The sequence below is a fragment of the Anthonomus grandis genome, chromosome 21 (genome assembly GCF_022605725.1).
Source record: "Anthonomus grandis grandis chromosome 21, icAntGran1.3, whole genome shotgun sequence".
In the NCBI taxonomy this organism is placed as follows: Eukaryota; Metazoa; Arthropoda; class Insecta; order Coleoptera; family Curculionidae; genus Anthonomus; species Anthonomus grandis.
In genome coordinates this window covers 354,311-374,531 of record NC_065566.1, presented here as the reverse complement: position 1 = coordinate 374,531, position 20,221 = coordinate 354,311, and the positions used below count along the sequence as shown (strand labels likewise).

The 20,221-nt window shown below is 32.2% G+C and overlaps 1 protein-coding gene across 6 annotated transcripts in view; it reads left to right on the top strand.

Moving 5' to 3' along the window:
• The window catches only part of LOC126748056 (uncharacterized), a 1,030,708-nt gene extending 1,010,835 nt beyond the window's left edge, over positions 1–19,873 (top strand). For 2 of the 6 annotated variants that reach the window (XM_050457055.1, XM_050457054.1), the window contains exons 6-7: positions 14,762–17,113; positions 19,784–19,873. In XM_050457055.1, the coding sequence (XP_050313012.1) occupies positions 14,762–17,113; positions 19,784–19,817 (2,386 nt within the window). In that variant the 3' untranslated portion in view covers positions 19,818–19,873. Of the gene's footprint in view, positions 1–14,652; positions 17,114–19,783 lie in introns of all 6 variants that reach the window. The other 4 variants (XM_050457058.1, XM_050457053.1, XM_050457057.1 and 1 more) reach the window with 4 other exon arrangements.
• Positions 19,874–20,221: the final 348 nt, after the last annotated feature.

Genomic DNA, 20,221 nt, shown 5'->3' with positions numbered 1-20,221 from the left:
CTATTGAACATTTCCATAAATATTTGTATGGTCAACGATTTATCCTTAGAACCGACCATGCTTCGTTGAAATGGCTGTTTCAGTTTAAAAATCCCGAAGGACAAATAGCAAGGTGGCTTCAACGATTACAAGAGTATGACTTTACAATAGAACATAGGAAAGGCGCATATCACCAAAATGCCGATGCTTTATCGAGAAGACCCTGTATTGAAACATGTCAACATTGTTTTAAAAAGGAATCAAAACAGCATCCAGAGATATTTACTTGTAATCGTATTGGCCTTCACAGTTCTAAAGAGTGGGATGTAGCTAGTTTAATCCAAGATCAGTGTGATGACCCAGTATTTGGTCTTATTTACGAACTGAAATCTCGAGAAATTTCAAAACCAGAATGGAAAGACATTTCTGACAAATCTCCAGAACTTTAAGCTTATTGGTCTCAATGGAATTCATTGGTTATAAAAGATGGATTATTAAAAAGAGTCTGGGAGAGCGTAGATGGAAAAGAAAAGACATATCTGACAGTCCTTCCTCGAAAACGTATTCCGGAAGTCCTTGAAGCTGTTCATGGTGGTGTCGGCGGAGGACATTTTGGAGTTAGTAAGACCTTGGCAAAAGTGAGAGAACGGTTTTACTGGCTGAACAGTCATCAAGATGTTGAACGCTGGTGCCGACAGTGTGAGCAGTGTTCGTCAAGCAAGGGCCCAAAAACCCGGACAAGAGGAAAGATGATGCAGTATCTTGTTGGTGCACCCTTTGAACGAATTGCCATAGACGTAGCAGGACCCTTTCCTACTAGTAGCTCCGGAAACCGATATGCTCTTGTTGCTATGGATTACTTTAGTAAGTGGCCCGAGGTGTATCCGATTCCAAACCAAGAAGCAACGACAGTAGCTGAAGTGCTGTTCCAGAACTGGATTTGTCGATTTGGTGTACCCAGAGAAATACATTCAGACCAAGGAAGGAACTTTGAGTCACAAATATTCCAACAAGTATGCCAGTTGCTGGGAATCAATAAGACCCGTACAACCCCACTACACCCTCAGTCTGATGGAATGGTTGAAAGATTTAACCGCACATTTGAAACCTATTTAAAGATGGTAGTAAACTCTAAGCAAACCGACTGGGATACCTGTATACAACCATTCCTATTGGCATATCGTTCTTCTATCCACAAGTCAACTGGAAAAAGCCCGGCAAAAGTTGTCTACGGTGATGAACTTCGTTTACCTTTGGACATTATTACTGGAAGACCCCATAAATCTGAAACCCTTGAGGAGTACGTCGACCATTTACAAGAGCGTTTACAAATTGTTCACGAACAAGCACGGGATAAACTTCATCTAGAAAGTAACAGAATGAAATCACGTTATGACATAAAGGCAAATTCTACCGGTTTTAATCCTGGGGATAAAGTCTGGTTATACAATCCACGGAGGACGAAGGGCAAGTCACCAAAGCTCCAGAAGGATTGGGAAGGTCCATTCAATGTGGTCACCAGAATCAACGACGTGGTGTACCGTATCCAACGACATCCGACAGCGAAGATGAAAATTGTAAACATCGTCCGGCTAGCGCCCTATCATGACTCAGGTGGTCCCATGTTTGATCGGGACGATCAAACTTAAGAGGGGAGCAGTATTATGAAAATGTAAATACGTTAATTATTCTGCTAGTTTTTGTACAATTTTATTAGTATTCTGTAGTTAAAGTTGATTCGTAGGGTTTCTTTAGGGTTCTACTTACGTTTGGTTTATTATTTTCATCTATAGTGTTTAGTTTTTAAGTAGTTCATCTTGTTTGAGAGCCCCATTTTGGCCCCAATTTAGGTTATTTAGGTTATATTATTGTAAATCCCTGTAGTTCTAATTTTCTAGAATTTGTATACTTGCTTGCTTTGACTGTCAGTATTCTCCTAAAATTATTGGTCTCTTTGGGCAAAAACAATGAAGATAATTCTAAATATTTCGAAACTGTTCCATCGGGTTTTAAAAAGGACGCGCTTCGTGACAAATCATTCAGTTTTAATTGTTTAGTCAGTTTTGACCTTGGAAACAATTAAACGACAGTCAAGGCGAGTTAGGTTAGTGTTTTTGACGTTGACAATAAAGGTGTGTTCCCGAATTTCGTTACAATATGTTTAAAAAAAATCATAAATCAAAAATTAAAAAAAAAAATTAATTTCGTCCCCTGCCCCGACCACGGAAATTGCCCCTGTAGCCTCCTTTATTTGTGTGCTTGAGAATAGCACTGGCCACCGCGTCCGTCACGGCCGACAATAGCGTTTCTGAAAGAAAAAAAATATATAACAAACTTAAATACAATATAAAAACGTTATATATTACTTTGTTGGTGAAGATTGGCCCGCTCTCTACGCCTATGGACCCTGCTATTCCAGTAGCTACTCCTCGCTCTCCAGTTTCTTCCTCTATTATTTTCTTCTGTAACAAAATAAAGAATTTTAATGTTTTCCGCGGAAATTAGAAAGAAAATAAAAATGGCAATATCTCAGTGAATTTTATACTTACTATTGCGTTGGGAGGAAGATTCGGTGGGTTGGGAGGCTTCGGTGGGTTGGGTTGGGTCGGGAGGATTTGGTTGGGTTGGGTTGGGTGGGCTTGGGTTGGGTTGCCTTGGGTTGGGTGGTCTTGAATTGTGTTGAGGTTCCGACTATTCGATAAAATATAACGAATAACTAATTTAAAATATAATCTAATTAAATTCTTACCGGTACAGACTCCATGATCGCCTGTAGGCTTTCGGCCATTGCGTCTACGTCCATTGCTTGCATGGTACGAAATGAGCCAAAATAAAATTCAAACAATGGTTGTTAGGAACGCTGTTTGTATCGTTCAACTATAGTTACTGTTTGTATTGTATTATTTCTAAGAGACCATTAAATCAAATAATCATTTTGACGTCTTCGTTGCCAAAATGCCGTTTTTTGAAATGTCAGTGTGTTTATATCGGGGTGAATCAAAATGAAATTTGTCCTATTATACGCGGGTCAGTCGTAATGATCTATTTAATTTAAAAGATGGTTTTAGATATTAGATGAGTTTTATACTATTGAGTTTATTAAAAATAAATATTAATAATTCTTAAACATTGGTTGTGGGATATAAATAAAAAATTTTCGAAATTATTAATTTTTAAGGTTAGCCGATTATCATAACTTTTTTGTTTTTTGTGCGATTTGGTTGAAATTTGGTACCTAGGGTTTATTTCGAATAAGATTAATAAATTTTGACAGATATTTGACATTTGACTTCCCGGTTACGTGACTATTAAAACTTTTTTGCTATGAGTCCGATTGGGTTCAAATTTGGTATTTGGGCTTTATATAGGATGAAATTACTATTTTTGAGAGATATTTGACATTTGAGTTTTGGGTCACGTGACTATTGTAACTTTTTTGCTATGTGTCCGATTGGGTTAAAATTTGGTATTTGGCATTGATTTAGGATACAATTATTACATTTTGATAGATTTTTGACATTTGAGAATCGGGTCACGTGACACTGTAACTCTTTTGCTATTGATCCGATTGGGTTGAAATTTGGTATTTGGGGTTGATTTAGGATGCAATTAATAAATGTTGACTGATATTTGACATTTGAGGTCCAGGTCACGTGACACTGTAACTCTTTTGCTATTAATCCGATTGGGTTGAAATTTGGTATTTAGAGTTTATTTAGGATGCAATTAATAAACGTTAACAGATATTTGACATAATAACACATTATATTGACATACAACGCGACTATATAACACATTATGGTTCTTTGAAGCATGATACCCCAACCACTGGTCATCTCTTTCCCTGGCATATAAACGTTGGTACACTTGATAATTTTTGTTTTTTTTTAAGAATTCCTTTATAGCCATTCACAGACAAGGCCTAAAGGTTCCAAACTGGTCCCCACGGACCAAAAGTATAGGAGCGAAGCGACTATACTTGTTATATAGTCGCAGACTATATTATGCACGCGACCTCGGGTCCGAAAAATCGTGTTTTTTTGGAAATAAAAATTCATATCTTTGGCTGTATGGCTAGCGAAACGATGAAATTTGGCATAGGGTCTCTCAACACATTGGGAATGATGGATCCGTAAACAATTTTTTTTTCCGGTACCACCAAACGGAGCGGTACTGTCTCAAAGTCAAAAATTCGTAAAAAAACGGGTCAAAATTCATTTTTGCACGAGATCTCAATTTTAACGCTGTCAAAAAAATTGAAATTTTTAGGCCTAAAAGACTTTATAGTAATTCATGTCTGTATACTTTTTGGGCCCGATCGGTATACAGGGTGAGTTGTTATAAGCGAACAAAAGTGACTAAAAAAAAAATTCAAACTTCTCCAGAGGCTAAAAAAAAATTTTTATAAAAAAATTGTTTCGGCGAAAAGACTTTATTTTATAAGAGATTTGACATACTTGGAGCTTTTTTTTGTAAAAAATTTATTTTACGAGTTCTGGCATTTTCAGTTTTTTGGGATTTTCCGCCAAACGATACTTATTTTGGGAAAATTTTTTTTTTCAAAAAATAACTTCATCCTTTACCTTTCATATGGCATATAACCGAAATTTTTGGGAACCATACAGGGCGAGCAATAATGAACTTTACCCATGAAGGTCCGACCCGAAAATCACATTTTATTTAATAACTTTTTAGTGGTTGCACCTGGACAATTTATATTCTCAGGCATTAAATACTTTAATAACCTCATTATTTGTGTAAAATTACAATCTTCCAAATTTAATAGGTTCTGAGCAATTCGAATTTTCGCGTTTAATTCATTTGCCGCGTCCCTGTACATGGTGAAAAGATCAAACAACATCTAAAGGATCCGAAATTTTGTTTTACAACACATACTAAAATTTCAGGGTTCCAGCGATAGTACAAGTACCCGAAAAATGCGATTTTATGAAAAAAGTCCATTTTTTTGCGTTTTTGCAGGTAATTGGAGGTGTCAACCTAAACTCTGATGAAATGGCTAGTGGGAACAATACTTTGACGCATTGTGGTTAAAAATTTTTTGCTCGTGACAGGTGGCTGGGACTTGGTTGGGTTTTTTGTAAAATTATGAATGAAAATGAACCGGAAACGATCAGGGAAAGGAAGCACCGAATCAGAAAATGAATGGGCTTTCCGAATCTGTGCATATCATTTGGGGAAATTGTGTATTGCGGCCAGGAAAATTCGGCAAACATTTTGACGTCTTCAAAAAATGCCGTTTTTTTGAAAAGTCAGTGGTTTTATACCGGGGTGAGACGAAATGAAATTTGCCCTATTATTTTATTAAAATTATTCGAATATATACACGGGTCAGTCGTAATGATCTATTTAATTTAAAATAAAAATTTAGATATTAGGTGAGTTTTTACTATTTAGTTTATTATTAATAAATGTTAACAATTCTTAAACATTGCTTTTGGGTTATAAATAAAATTTTTTTGAAATTATTGATTTTTAAGGTTAGTCGAGTATCATAACTTTTTTGGTATTGGTGCGATTTGGTTGAAATTTGGTACCTAGTACCTATTTCGGATAAGATTAATAAATTTTTACAGATATTTGACATGACTATGTTTTAAGGTCACGTGACTACCTTAGCTTTCTTCCTATTTGTCCGATTTGATTGAAATTTGGTATTTGGGGTTTATTTAGGATGCAATTATTAATTTTTCACAGATATTTGACATTTGACTTCCAGGTCACGTGACTATTGGTACTTTTTTGCTATTGGTCTGATTGGGTTCAAATTTGGTATTTGGGCTTTATTTAGGATGCAATTATTAATTTTTGACAGATATTTGACATTTGACTTCCGGGTCACGTGACTATTGTAACTTTTTTGCTATGAGTCCGATTGGGTTCAAATTTAGTATTTATGCTTTATTTAGGACACAATCCATAAATTTTGACAGATAATTGACAAATTATATTTTAAAGTCACGTGACTTTCATAATTCTTTTGCTATTGATCCGATTGGGTTGAAATATAGTATTTGGGCTTTATTTAGGATGCAAGTAATAAATTATGACAGAAATTTGACATATTGAATTTTAAAGTCACGTGACTTCCATAACTTTTTTGCTATTAATCCGATTGGGTTCAAATTTGAAATTTGGGGTTTATTTAGGATGCAATTATTGATTTCTTACAAAATTTTAAAATATTAAGTTCTAGGGTCACGTGACTGTCAAAATTTCCTATTTGATTAAAATTTGCTATTAGATGATATGTATATATTTGTAGATAATATTTTGTATTACCCTATTCCTTTTATCTTAATTAGTTAAATTATTTCTTAAATTTGCCATTCAAAAAAAAAAATAAAAAATCATCTGTTCGAATACATAGGCTTTAAAGGGAACTTATCTTCTTTCATAATATTGTAGCATTATTATAGATTTTGAAAAATTTTGTCATTAAGCTTTTTCATTACTTTTTGAATGGTCTTTAGCCAGAAAAAAGAAATTTTGAATTTGGAGCATGTTTTGAAAAAATTTTCATTTTGGGCCGGATTTTGTTCGAAAATCGAAAAATGCAAAGAAATAGGTTTTCTGTTCATTTTAGAGTCAAATCGATAATAACCTTTTTGAAAGGTATCCTGAAGTAGTACAAGATAGAAAAATAAAAAGTTGAAATTTTTCCATAGGGCTCTTGATAATTTGATATTTATGATTAATAGTTTTTTACAATTTTCTCCGAATCTGTGATAGCTATAATCAATTAGTTTTAACATTTAAATACCTCGTAATATTCCCTAGAACTTTTGTTTAGGACAAAAAGTTGTCAGAGTTATAGTTTATTTTGAAAAAAATAAAAACCGTTTTTTCGAAATTTTTCATGGCTATACCCCTTTCGATTATGGAGCAAAAAAAAATTTTTTTTTTCTTGGTTTTTTTTTACTGGATATTGCCATCATAGGGCTTACATTATGATTTGTCGATTTTAATTTTAAGAAAAAAAATGGTACCGTGGGCAAAAACGAGATTTCTTTAATTTTTTTTTACATTTTTACTAATATCTCGACTTCTATAGCTTCGATTCAATTCGTTGATGGTTTCTATTATTCCTTATTCTCATCCTGTTAATTTTTTTCATATTTTATTACAATTGCCTTTCGAAATAAAACTAAAAAAATTAAAAAATCGACGTAAAAACCCGGTTGTCTTATCCCTATACATAGACTCTTGTGGGACCTAATATTTCCCTTTATATTATGGCACTCGTATAAATCGTGGAAAATTTTGTTATTAAGCTTTTTTATTAGTTTTTGAATGATTTTTAACTAGAAGAAAAAATTTTTGAAATCGGAGCATATTTTGAAAAAATGCTCATTTTGAGCCCGGATTTTGGTTCAAAATCGAAAAATGCAAAGAAATAGGTTTTCTGTTTATTTTAGAGTCAAATCCATAATAACCTTTTTGAAAGGTATCCTGAAGTAGTACAAGATAAAAAAATAAAAAATTGAAATTTTTCCATAGGGCTCTTGATATTTCGATATTTATGATTAATAGTTTTTTACAATTTTCTCCGATTCTGTGATAGCTAGAATCAATTCGTTTTAACATTCGGATACCTCGTAATATTCCCGAAAACTTTTGTTTAAGACAAAAAGTTGTCAGAGATATAGTTTATTTAGAAAAAAATAAAAACCATTTTTTCACAATTTTTCATGGCTATACCCCTTTCGATTTTGGAGCAAAAAAATTTTTTTTTTCTTGGGTTTTTTTACTTGAAATTGCCAACTTAGGGCTTACATTATAATTTGTCGCTTATTATTTTAAGAAAAAAAATGCTACCGTGGGAAAAAAACGAGTTTTCTTTTATTTTTTTTTTCACATTTTTACTAATATCTCGACTTCTATAGCTTCGATTCAATTCGTTGATGGTTTCTATTATTCCTTATTCTCCTCCTGTTAATTCTTTTTATATTTTATTACAATTGGCTTTCGAAATAAAACTGAAAAATTTTAAAAATCGACGTAAAAACCCGGTTGTCTTATCCCTATACATAGACTCTTATGGGATCTAATTTTTCCCTTTATATTATGGCCCTTGTATAAATCGTGGAAAATTTTGTCATAGAGCTTCTTTATTAGTTTTTCAATGGTTTTTAACCACAAAAAAAGAAATTCTTAATTCGGAGCATATTTTGAAAAAATGCTCTTTTTGAGCCCGGATTTTGCTTCAAAATCAAAAAATGCAAAGAAATAGATTTTCCGTTTATTTTAGAGTCAAATCGGTAATAATCTTTTTTGAAGGTCTTAAAAGTAGTAAATGATAGAGAAGGATAAAAAAACTTATAGTAAGATAATTTTTCCAGAGGACCCTTGATAATTCGATATTTATGTTTCATGGTTTTTCTCCATTTTCTCCGATTTGATGATAGCTGGAATCGATTCGTTTCAACGTTTGGGTACCTCGTAATATTCCTCATATTTTTTGTGAAAGATAAAACGTTGTCAGTCTTATGGTTGATTTAAAAAAAAATAAAAAGCGTTTTTCCGAAGTTTTTTGTGGATATACCCGTTTCAATTTTGGAGCAAAATCAAAATATTTTTCTCTTGGGTTTTTTTGCTGGAAATTACCAACTTAGGGCTTACATTATAATTTGTCATTAGTCAATAGTCATTTTAATTTAAAAAAATGGTACCGTGGGAAAAGCGTGTTCCTTTTTCACATTACTAATATCTCGATTTCTAAAGTTTTGATTCAATTTGCCGATAGCATCTTTTATTCCTTATTCTGTTAAACCTGTTTTAATTTTATTATAACTGCTTTTCAAAATAAAAAAGTAAAATAAAAACATTGACGTAAAAACCCGTTTGTTCTATTCCAATACATAAAAAACCCTCTCTGAATATTATGGCATTTCTATAAATTATGAACAATGATGTCATAAAGCTTTTTTATTGCTTTTTGAATGGTACTTATGAATGGTATTACTGTATAATTATTAATTAAGAAAAAATTAAAACCATTTTTTCAAAATTTTTCGAAAAATAAAAAACCCTCTCTGAATATTATGGCATTTCTATAAATTATGAACAATGATGTCATAAAGCTTTTTTATTGCTTTTTGAATGGTACTTATGAATGGTATTACTGTATAATTATTAATTAAGAAAAAATTAAAACCATTTTTTCAAAATTTTTCGCGGGTATACGATCCCTTCGATTTTGAATCAAAAAAAAATTAGTTTTGTTGGTTTATTTGGTATGTATGGTTTATTTAGGATACAACTAATAAATTGTTTTGAAAATAAGTTTTTAGACTTTATATTTACAAAACTTATTTATTAGCAATAAATGTTTTTAGTCAAACACTTATGTTTTTTTCAACTAAATGTATAGTCATGATCCCTGACCATTAACGTTGTTTAGTAGCTCTTGAATAATTACTAACATTTTGTATTTTAACATTTTTATAAGAAAAGCATTTTCTTCACTATGTCGATTAAATTATAAATAAAAAAGAAATTAGACTTGATAAAGGAAATCTAAATTTTAAAAAATGCTTCTATAAAAATATTGCGTTTGACAAGTTTACGTTGATGGTCACCACGAATCTCAAACACCATTGAAGGCAAAAATGGTTAACATCAACTATTATTATAATATTAATATTAAATATTACAATAATAACATTAAATATTATAACACTAATATTATATACAAAAACCCAGAAACCTATTCATAAAATCCTAAAATGAACATAATAAAATAACCCAAACCTAGCAAAAAAAAGTTCGTCAGTGACGACGACGCTTAAATGTCGCTGTTGCGAATCACTCCATTAAATCATCGCTACATAGAAGCACCTTAAAATACAAGGACAAAGTTAACCGTGCTTTTGACAAATAAACGTATATGGAGCGGTATCCGGGGTAACCAGCGTAAATAAACATTCATTTTATATTCCTTTGTGCATTATAAGCGTTATAAAATTTCTTTCGGGAAATTTTTAAGGTTTATTTTGTGCTTATTTTGAGAAATATTAATTATTTCGAAGTTATATTAATCGGTTTTAGTTATAAGTTTGTTTGTTTGTCATTTTTAGGTAAGTGATTTGGAGGCGTAAGCAGTTAAGTTTTATTGTGCTGGCGATTGAAAGTCCATAAACAAGCAGTGTTTTGACAGATTTGGCTCATTGAATGTTTTAGATTCTGTTTCGCCCAGTTAGTTTTATTCTACAAAATCAAAGGTAAGTTTTTATATTAATTTAAGTATATTATCTGTCATAAGTTATATTATCTGTCAATGTGGAAGATTTTGTTCAATTTTTCGGAACAGGATATGTTAATAATTTGATATTTGACACTATAAACGTCAACGTTCTAAAAGTAAACAAGACAATGTGGTTAACAAAAAGTCTTATTTTTATATTGTTATATTTTTATTTACTTAATTGAGGAACAAAATAAAAATATTTTAGATCAATAGAAAAGTCGTTAGCCCAAGATAATACCATAGTATATTTCTAATATTATTGTGTTCATAAGTAAATAGAAGCATAACAAATTTGTATATGGTCGAATACAACGTAAATTATCGTTTTTTTTTTAAAAAGTGGTTCATTCAAGGATTTTTTTCTTTTAATATAATCGATTTAAGGTAAGCTTGCTAAGCAATCAAAAAAAATCTGATAATCGTTGGGTAGGTGAATTGCTTAATGACCACACAGTAATTTTAAAAACCATTTATATTATAAATATGGATAGGTAAAAAAAACAATTTAAACATTCATTTTATATTCCGTTTTTGCATCATAAGAGTAGTTGGAGTTCCTTTGGAATTTCTTAATGTGTCCTTTGTGCTAATTTTGAGGAATATTAGAACAGTTTTTAGTTAGACGTTTATATTCTTTCATTTCTAGATTCTGAAGCACCCAACACTTATTAAACTGATTAGATCTAAAAGTGCTGTGCTCCATTGACAAACCAAGCAAGTAAGCAAGGTTTTTGGAAAAATTTTACTCATTGCATCCTATAGTATTTGTCTTCCATAGTTCCAATCTACAAAAGCAAAGGTAAGTTTTATCCAAATTATATATTATCAATATTATAACTTTTACACAGTTTTAAAATCCATTATCCTAAATATATGATTACAGATGTAAAAGATGTGCATGCTATAGGTCTGATTCGATTCTTCTTTTCTTTAGAGTTTTCATATATAGGTTATATAGGTTAGACTACTTAGAGCTTTAAAAGATTTAAATAACGGTTTTTTATAACATGCATACTCGAAGGTGTAAATTAATTTTTAATTACATAAAATGTAAAACAATTTATTGTATGAAACAAAACTAGAAACATTTTTACATATAATTTTTTTTTAGTCTAGTGGTGTTTTTAAAAGTATTTATGGTAACTTTAAAAGTTATTCCTAAAGCATCAATTAAAACTAATTGTTGTCAATCTACTTGCAGTTAATTACAATAATTACAATAATTTATTGTGAGTCTTATCTTATAATATAAAGTATTCTTCATGACAATTATGCTAATTTATGTAATATAAGTTAATTTTTAAATTATTCCTGGGTAATTATTGACATTTTTAAAAAGTGCCTTTATTACTCATATGTGTGTGTCTACTAATATTAATAATCTTATTGTGTTTCTTACTGTTAAAAAACTATTAATTTTAGGAAATACTAAGTAGTAAATTATAAAATCGCAAATATCAACACACTGCATTTAAATTACTATTTTAATAACTAAAATAAAATTATGACACCATTATTGAGGTTTTGTTCGTTTTTACAAGATGGAAATCAATTCAACTTTGAGGAAAACACAAATGAATTCCTCCTCTTCTTACTAATTATGTAATTGTAGGTTAAATATAAAAAGTAGAGCAATATTCAGAATGAAGCTAGAGAATTGTTTTAAATATTGTCAACCTTGCAAAAAGCTAAACATATTCGAAAATTCTTGACAAAAAAAACTTTTACAATCTTTTACATCTTATTGAAAGATACTTAATTTTTTAATATTAATTATAAAGCCTAGATACTTTATTTCATTCATTCAGTTTATCGTATTGTTCTATATATTGTAAGTTCTATATATATCAATTCTTAATAAAACCTAAAATCATAAATCAGAGAAAGTCTTTAAATTCTTATAGAACATCAGATCGATATAGATTTAAAATTAATTAATTACAAAAATAAAGCTAGGATTATGATTAAAGTATGTTCAATGGATTTTTAGATGCCAAAAATGAGTAAGAAGTCTGCTAAAACAACAAGACTCCAGAATAAAGAAAAATATATGTCCAGCAAGATGGTAAAGAAAGACAGTGGTGACAAAAAGGAAAATTTAGAAATTCCTGGTAAGCCTATAAATTTGCAACAAAAGTTGCCCAAAGATATGGTTCCAGAGGATAGTACCAGCAAGGTAAAATTTAATGAAGTTGTAACACAGTTTAATAAGCGAAAATCATTGTCGGTTATTGATGACAATGATGCATTGTCATCAAAAATTGTCACTCAAAAGAAACAAAAAGTTAATGATTCCTTTAAAAAAATATCACCTATAGATAAAATTGAAAAGAAGCCAGAACCTACTAGAACCAATCACCCAACCAAGTTTGAACTAGCATTAAGAGAAGGCCCCACCATTGTTTGCAGTTGTTGTTTGCGATTATGGTTTCCCACTTCATGTAGAAAAATAGATCTACAAATGCTAGAAAACAAATTTGGAAACCAATTCACTACACAAATTTGCAATGATGGGGTTTTCTTTTGCAACTCTTGCTCAACAAATATTTATAAAGGACAATTGCCAAAGTTCTGGTCCGGCAATCATAATATTGTTCACCCTATACCAGTTGAGCTAAAAGATCTGACTATCCTTGAAGAAAGGATGGTGTCGGCCAGGTTACCTTTCATGCAAATTCGACAGGTAGGATATGCACGACAGTGTTACATAACTGGCCAAATAGTCAATGTCCCTATAAATATAGATACTTCGACCAAATTATTGCCTAGAAATGTAGAGGAGACACAAACTATTCAGGTTAAGCTCAAGAGAAAAATGAATTATAAAAATGATTATCTCCTGGAAACCATACGGCCCGCAGTTGTTCTAAAAGCGGCAAAATTTTTGTGTCAACAACCTCTTTACATACAAGAAGGCATAAAGCAATCAGATGATTGGGAAAAAAATATTAATGGCTACTTAAGATCTCAAGTAGAATCCTCTGCACAGATCTTAAATGAAGGCTCAAAAGTGGTGGAACTGGATTCTAAAACAGTGTGTAGTGAAAATTTTGAAGAATTGTTCGATAATGCGTTTTTCGAAACAATGGAAGTGCCCCTAGAATCTAAGAATGACGATAAAAATATTCAAAAAGAATCTTCAATTGAAAAAAACAATTTATACAATTTAGAGGAATTCTTAGATGAAGAAGAAGAGCCTTTAAATCCTGGGGGCCAAGAAACTTTGCTTGACAAATGTAACCTAGAAAATATTTGTTTTGCCCCAGGAGAAGGTAAAACGCCAATACATTTGATGCTTGACCAGTTTAGCGATGAACTCTCATTTCCTACACTTTTCTGTGGACATGCTAAGCAATTTCTTACAAAATTCTCCTATTCTGACCAGACGAAAATACAACTCCAGCACAAAGACAGGCGATTTGCAAGGACAGACTATCTGTTGTATACATTTAAAAAACGTCAACTAATCCAATTATCCAGTGCAATTGCAACATGTCTCAGAAAAAAGAGGAATGAGGATGGAAAATATACAGCTGGACAAGTAAGACAAGCAAATTTTCTAGACCAGCTGATTCGAAGTGACATGGGATTCCATTTTCTTAGTAGAATTGCAGGTTCACCTGCTTATTGGAAGCACGAAAAGACAAAATTACTGTGTATGATTCGCCAATTTGGAATCCCCACACTGTTTTTTACCGTGTCAGCAGCCGAAACAGCATGGCCCGAATTAATCAAGGTATTAGCACAAGTTGTTGATCAAAAAGATGTTACTCTAGAGGAGGCCGCGAGTATGCCCTACTTAGAAAAAACTCGCTTAATTAGAACAGATCCGATAACTTGTGCCAGATACTTTGATTATCGGTTCAAACTGCTATTTAAACATATGAAGAGCCAAAATGGACCCTTTAAACAAAATCCCATAGAGCATCATTATTACCGCATAGAATTTCAACATCGTGGGTCTCCTCATGTTCACGGGTTATTGTGGTTATCAAATGCTCCAAAATTCCAAGAAACACCAGAAAGTTTCAAAGAGTGTGCCGAATTCGCGAACAGGTATATTACCTGTAATAGTGATTTAGAAAGTGTCCGTGATATAATTCAGTTTAATACGCATCATCATTCTAAATCGTGTCAAAAAGAAGTGCGGGGACACAAAGTTTGCAGGTATGGTATCCCATACCTTCCAATGGATAAATCGGTAATTCTAACGCCAATAAAAATTGACAAAACCAAGGAAGCGGATTTACGTAAGGCCATGCCTGAAAAGTTTTTAATGATAAAGCGTAGGCTTAAAGATAAACCAGATTTATCATTCGAAAACTTTTTGGCTGACCTTGGTATGTCTAAGGATGAGTATCTTAATGTTATACAGCACAACATATTTAAAACCACTTTATTTTTAGAAAGGCTGCCAAAAGATGGATTTATTAACAACTTTAATGCTGAAATGTTCTCCATAATGAAGAGCAACATGGACATTCAATTAGTTTTTGAGCCATATGGTTGTTGCACCTACATAGTCAACTATATCAATAAGTCCCAAAGAGGTGTATCTGATATTTTAATGAAGACTATGGAAGAAATTAAAAAAGGTAATTTAGATGTTAAGGGCAAACTTAAATCTCTTGCAGCAGCTTTCTTAAATGCGAGCGAAGTAAGTGCCCAGGAAGCCGCCTACAGCGTGTTACAACTACCAATGCATGACACCTGTACCTCCTATGTATACATCCATACAAATCCAATCAGGGAAAGGACAAAAATGTTGAAACCATTAGCACAACTTAAAGAAATGGACAATGACGATCCCAATATTTATTGTGATGGTCTTATAGAACACTATGAACAGCGGCCTGATGAGATGGAAAACATATGTTTGGCTGAGTTTGCGGCCTATTATGATTTCTTTAAGAAACAAGCACAAACAAAGACTAATGGTTTACCCTTAAAAGATGGAAGTGGCGTTTTAGTTAAAAGGGGTCATGCTAAAATTTTAGCCTACCGTAGTTATGGACTTCAGCAAGACCCTCTTAACTATTATAGGGAACAAATAATGCTATACATCCCATGGAGAAATGAAGTGGATGAAGTTGAAAATGAGAACATTGATCAACAGACCATATACAAAGATCGATACCAAGAGATTGTTGCAAATCGACAAAAGTTCAATGTCTTAGATGAACAGGTAATCGACGAAGCACTGAAACTTGCCGAAGACCAATCAAATCAATTAGACGATGGTGGATTCGGTGGAGAAATCGATGATGAGTTTATGCCTTATGGACTAGACAACCCCATTTATGATCCATTCAATCACATCATCGATAAGAAAGACGACGAAGCGCCAGTAAAACATATCGCTTTTCCAACGCCTCATCAGATAAGCGATTCAGAGTATGAAGCCCTCATAAGCAAACTGAATCACAAGCAGTATCAGTTCCTTAATGTCGTGCAAGACAGTCTAATTGAAGGGGAAACTTTCTACTGCACACTTAGTGGTCCAGCAGGTACAGGCAAAAGTCACCTGATTACGGCAATAACCCAGTCGTTATTGCGCCATTTCAACTCAATACCGGGAAATAATCCTGAAAGTTTAAAAGTGTTACTTTGTGCGCCTACAGGTAAAGCGGCATTTAATATCGGGGGTATAACCTTACATGCGGCATTATCGTTACCCGTTAGTCAGTATGGTGAAGAACTAATTCCGTTACACCATGACACCGTTAATACTATATATTGTAATTTGTATGACTTAAAATTAATTATCATAGATGAATATTCCATGGTTGGCGCCAGATTGTTTGACCATATTAACAGTAGATTGCAGCAAATCTTTAAATCTGACGCCATCTTTGGAAATATTTCAATAATTTTATGCGGCGATAATCGTCAATTACCCCCAGTAAGGGATATTTATATTTTTTGCCCAGTAAAAACAAATCCGTATAAAGAATTATGCGGAACGTATCTGTGGGATCATTTTAAATATTTTGAACTTTCAGAAATAATGAGACAGAGTGAAGATAAGTCTTTTGCAGTTGCCCTCAATAATATGGCGTTTGGTAAAATGACCGACGAAGATGTGCAATTGATCAAGTCCAGGGAAGTCGACAGTATTGACCAAATTCCTGAAGACACTATGCATTTATTTTGCACCAATGCAGAAGTAGATGCATTCAATGAAATGAAACTGTCTACATTTAAAACCGAGCGAGCCGTAAGTCAAGCCAGAGACGTTATCAAAGGGAGTTGCTCAGAACGACTAAAAAATTTATTTCTGGAACACGCAAAAAGCTTAAAAAAGGGGGAGAGTTTTGGCCTAATGTTAAATTTAATATTGCAGGTAGATGCCAAATATATGATTTCAATGAATGTGGACACCAGTGATGGAATAGTGAATGGTGCAACAGGCATCCTACGTCAAATAGACTATGACCGAAGTAAAATTCCATTCAGAGTGTGGATGGAGTTCTTCGATTCCAAGTCAGGCCAGGAATGCCGCAAGAGAAACGAATCCCTTAGGAAGTCTATGGGTGTGTTATACACTTGGACGCCCATAGAAAGAGCTGCCAGAGCTGTTAAAATTCAAAAAGGCAGCAATGTTCACGTTGAGCGTCTTCAGTTTCCTCTTGTAATCAGTGAAGGAATTACAATCCACAAGAGTCAAGGTGCCACCTACAAACAGGTGGCTGTTCACATTGGAAATCGCATGACGATAACCAGTACCTATGTTGCTTGTAGTCGGGCCACAAAGCTAAGTGGCCTCTACATCATTGGTAAGTTTAAGGCCCCTAAACCGGCAACCGAAAAGGATGCTGCTTATAAAGAACTGGTAAATATGCAAGAAAACAAACTTATAACATCCAGGTATGACACTCAGTATCTTAATGATTCTAATGTCAAATACATTATTGCTTATCAAAATGTGCAAAGTCTACCAAAAAATTTTAATTTTATAAAAAATAATCCCATTTTTAAAGACGCACATTTCCTAATTTTTGTTGAAACCTGGTTACTTAAAAAGAAACAAAATTTAAAAATAAATGATTTTGAAGTGTTTGCCAACCTGAATAACGATCAAACTGTAAGTAAACCCTTTGTCATAATTTGTTTCAAGAAAAAAAATGTATCAGCAAAAATAAAGTCAGTGAAAAAATACACCAAAGATTTCTGTGGTATAGTGTTTCAAGCAATCACATTTTACTTGAATGAAATTTATGTCATAGCAGTTTATATTCCTCCAAAATTGAGCATTGCACATGCTAAATTTTGTTTGGAAGAGATTATTGATCAACAAAGTGATATCCTAATCATCGGTGATTTTAATCAAGATATTATCAATCAAAATGAAAATGGTTTGAAAAATTGTTTAATATCTAAAGGTTTAAGTTGCAAATTGAGTGTTGGCGAATCAACTACAAAATCAAAAACTCAAATTGATTGGCTTTTTAGTAATTTTAATAATTTGAGTTACAATATTTACAATACTGTGTATAGTCACCATAAATCACTAGTGGTTAGTATTTATGATAAAGGTTTTATTCCCAAGCAGGTACAAAACGTTGATAAAAATAAACAATCTACAAAAGGCTCTACTGAACTAAAATTTAATACCAAGCAAATGCAAATTTTACCAACACAAAATTCATTGGGTATCTCTACTTACCAAAGTGTAGAAGATAATAATGACAATATGGTAGTAGATATTAGTTCAGATGACGAAAACAACCCCAATTTATTTACTAAACCGCCTGCTTTATTAAATACCGATATGGTATCCTGTTATGCAAATAGCATCGTACAGTCATTTTTATGTTTACCTGAATTTCGCTTTTCCATTTCAAAGCGAAATACAGCGCTAAACAGTATTCTAAATGATATTATGCTGACCAAAATTGGTGAAATGGTGAAAATTTTGCTGTAAATCAACAAATGGACGCTCAATCATTTTGTCAATCTTTAATCAGAAGATTAGATGCAGATGATTTTAGCATTTTCATAAAAGCTAATGGTCATGAACTTTTAAATTGTCAAAACTGTAATATTAATATGAATGAAAATGAACAAATAATATACACTCATTTTCTTTATTTTCCTGAAAACTGTGGCAATTTAATTGATTTTAATTCAATGTTAATGCTAAAAGACTCTGATAGATTATGCCCATACTGTAACAATAATCTAAAAACACGCTCAGTGGTTATATGCCATAAATATTTGGTAGTATGTCTTCAGAGAATTGGCCCTCAAGGGAATAAGATAAATACCAAATTTTACAATTTTGCCTCTGAAAGTGTTATTTTGGATGAGCAAATATTCCGAGTAAAAAGTGTTGTTAAGCATCATGGAAACACCATTGGATCTGGTCATTATACATCTATAGTTAATTATAACGATCAATGGTGGAAATGTGATGATAATCGCATAACTAGAATGTCTGGGTTTGATAACACTTTAGAAGATGTATACTTATTGCTCTTAGAAAAATGCTAAATTTTCTTAAAATATTAGGACAAACCTATTTAACATAAACAAAATTACAAATGAGCAAAGTAGTATTCAAATAGTATGAGCAGTGAGTTTTGCATTGCAAGCAAATAAAACATCAGTTTACTCACACTTCTAGCTCAACATGCATCCAGGGGTTATCCGGCCCGACTGTAACCAAAACTCTTGACGCACTTCGATTTAGATACTAGGTTATGATCTCCCGCCCCCCAAAAGATTTCACTACGTGATATCTTTATATATTAGAGTCATCTTATGCGATAAGTGATTAAACCTAGCTTAATGGCCAATTTGTTATAATGCATGTAATTACTTATTGCAATGGGTGACGGATTTTTCATTCGGCGAGGCAACTTTTGCTATTAATAAGTCTTGAGGTATCAAAAGTCGGAGTATAAAGATTAGTGAGTGGTAAATAGTAGATAATTGTAGAAGTGCCTTGTGCTATTGGCATGGCTTATTATTAATCATTCGCTTTCTCAATGAAAATCCCTTTTCTAGTTTTATATATATTTTTAAATATATATTTAAATATAAAAGTCTCTCTGGGAGAGTAAACTATACAATTTCATATTTATCTGTAAAACATATAATTTTGCTATGTGGCTACTAAGCACAATTAATTCTTTAATTTATATTTCATGGTTTATTTTCAATGTGATATGGAAATGTATGGTTTATCTGTAAAAATAGCAAATCAACAGACCATGTCTGTTTTGTTTAAATATGCTATATTAATTTAAAACAGCATAACCTCGTAAAATCAGTTTTCGTTATAAACGTTTATGATAGAAATATGAGATATTATTATGTTAATTTATTAAGAATTTTTTAGAGAAAGTTGATGTAATTAATTCGCGATTTACAAAAAACTGATTTTCGCTCTGACAAGTGCCTCTCAAGTCCTGGATGATTCTTAAACAAATAAAATTCTTTTTTCAGCAACATTATCTTCTGATTGTGACAAATGTTTTGTCATAGTAATTTAATATTTTTTTTATCATATATTCTTTATTATATTGTATTTAGGAAATTAAGATTGAAGACGATATTACTACTTTGATACAACTCTGGTACCGCTCTTTCCAAAAATAGACTGCCAACCTGTGGAGAATATAGGTACAACGTTGCTTTCATATAATTTTTTAAAATTAATTGTCTAATTATTACAGAAAAAAGAACCTACGAGAGAAGTATATGCCCTATACCCGCCTCCTCGACACCCTACCCTTCCTTATCCGACGGCTACACATACTATATTAGCAGAGGCCGCCGCAGAAGAATTTACCAATACTAGTGTTTCTGAAAAGAGAAATAAAATGGAGTAAAAAATTTCATAATTCTAGATAATTTTATAATTACATTTTCTCATTGTTGTTGTAATAATTATTTTCCCTTTCGCTGTCAACTTATGAAGCCTGAGGTTTGACTAAAAATTAAATAATAGATTACAAATAACCAATTTCG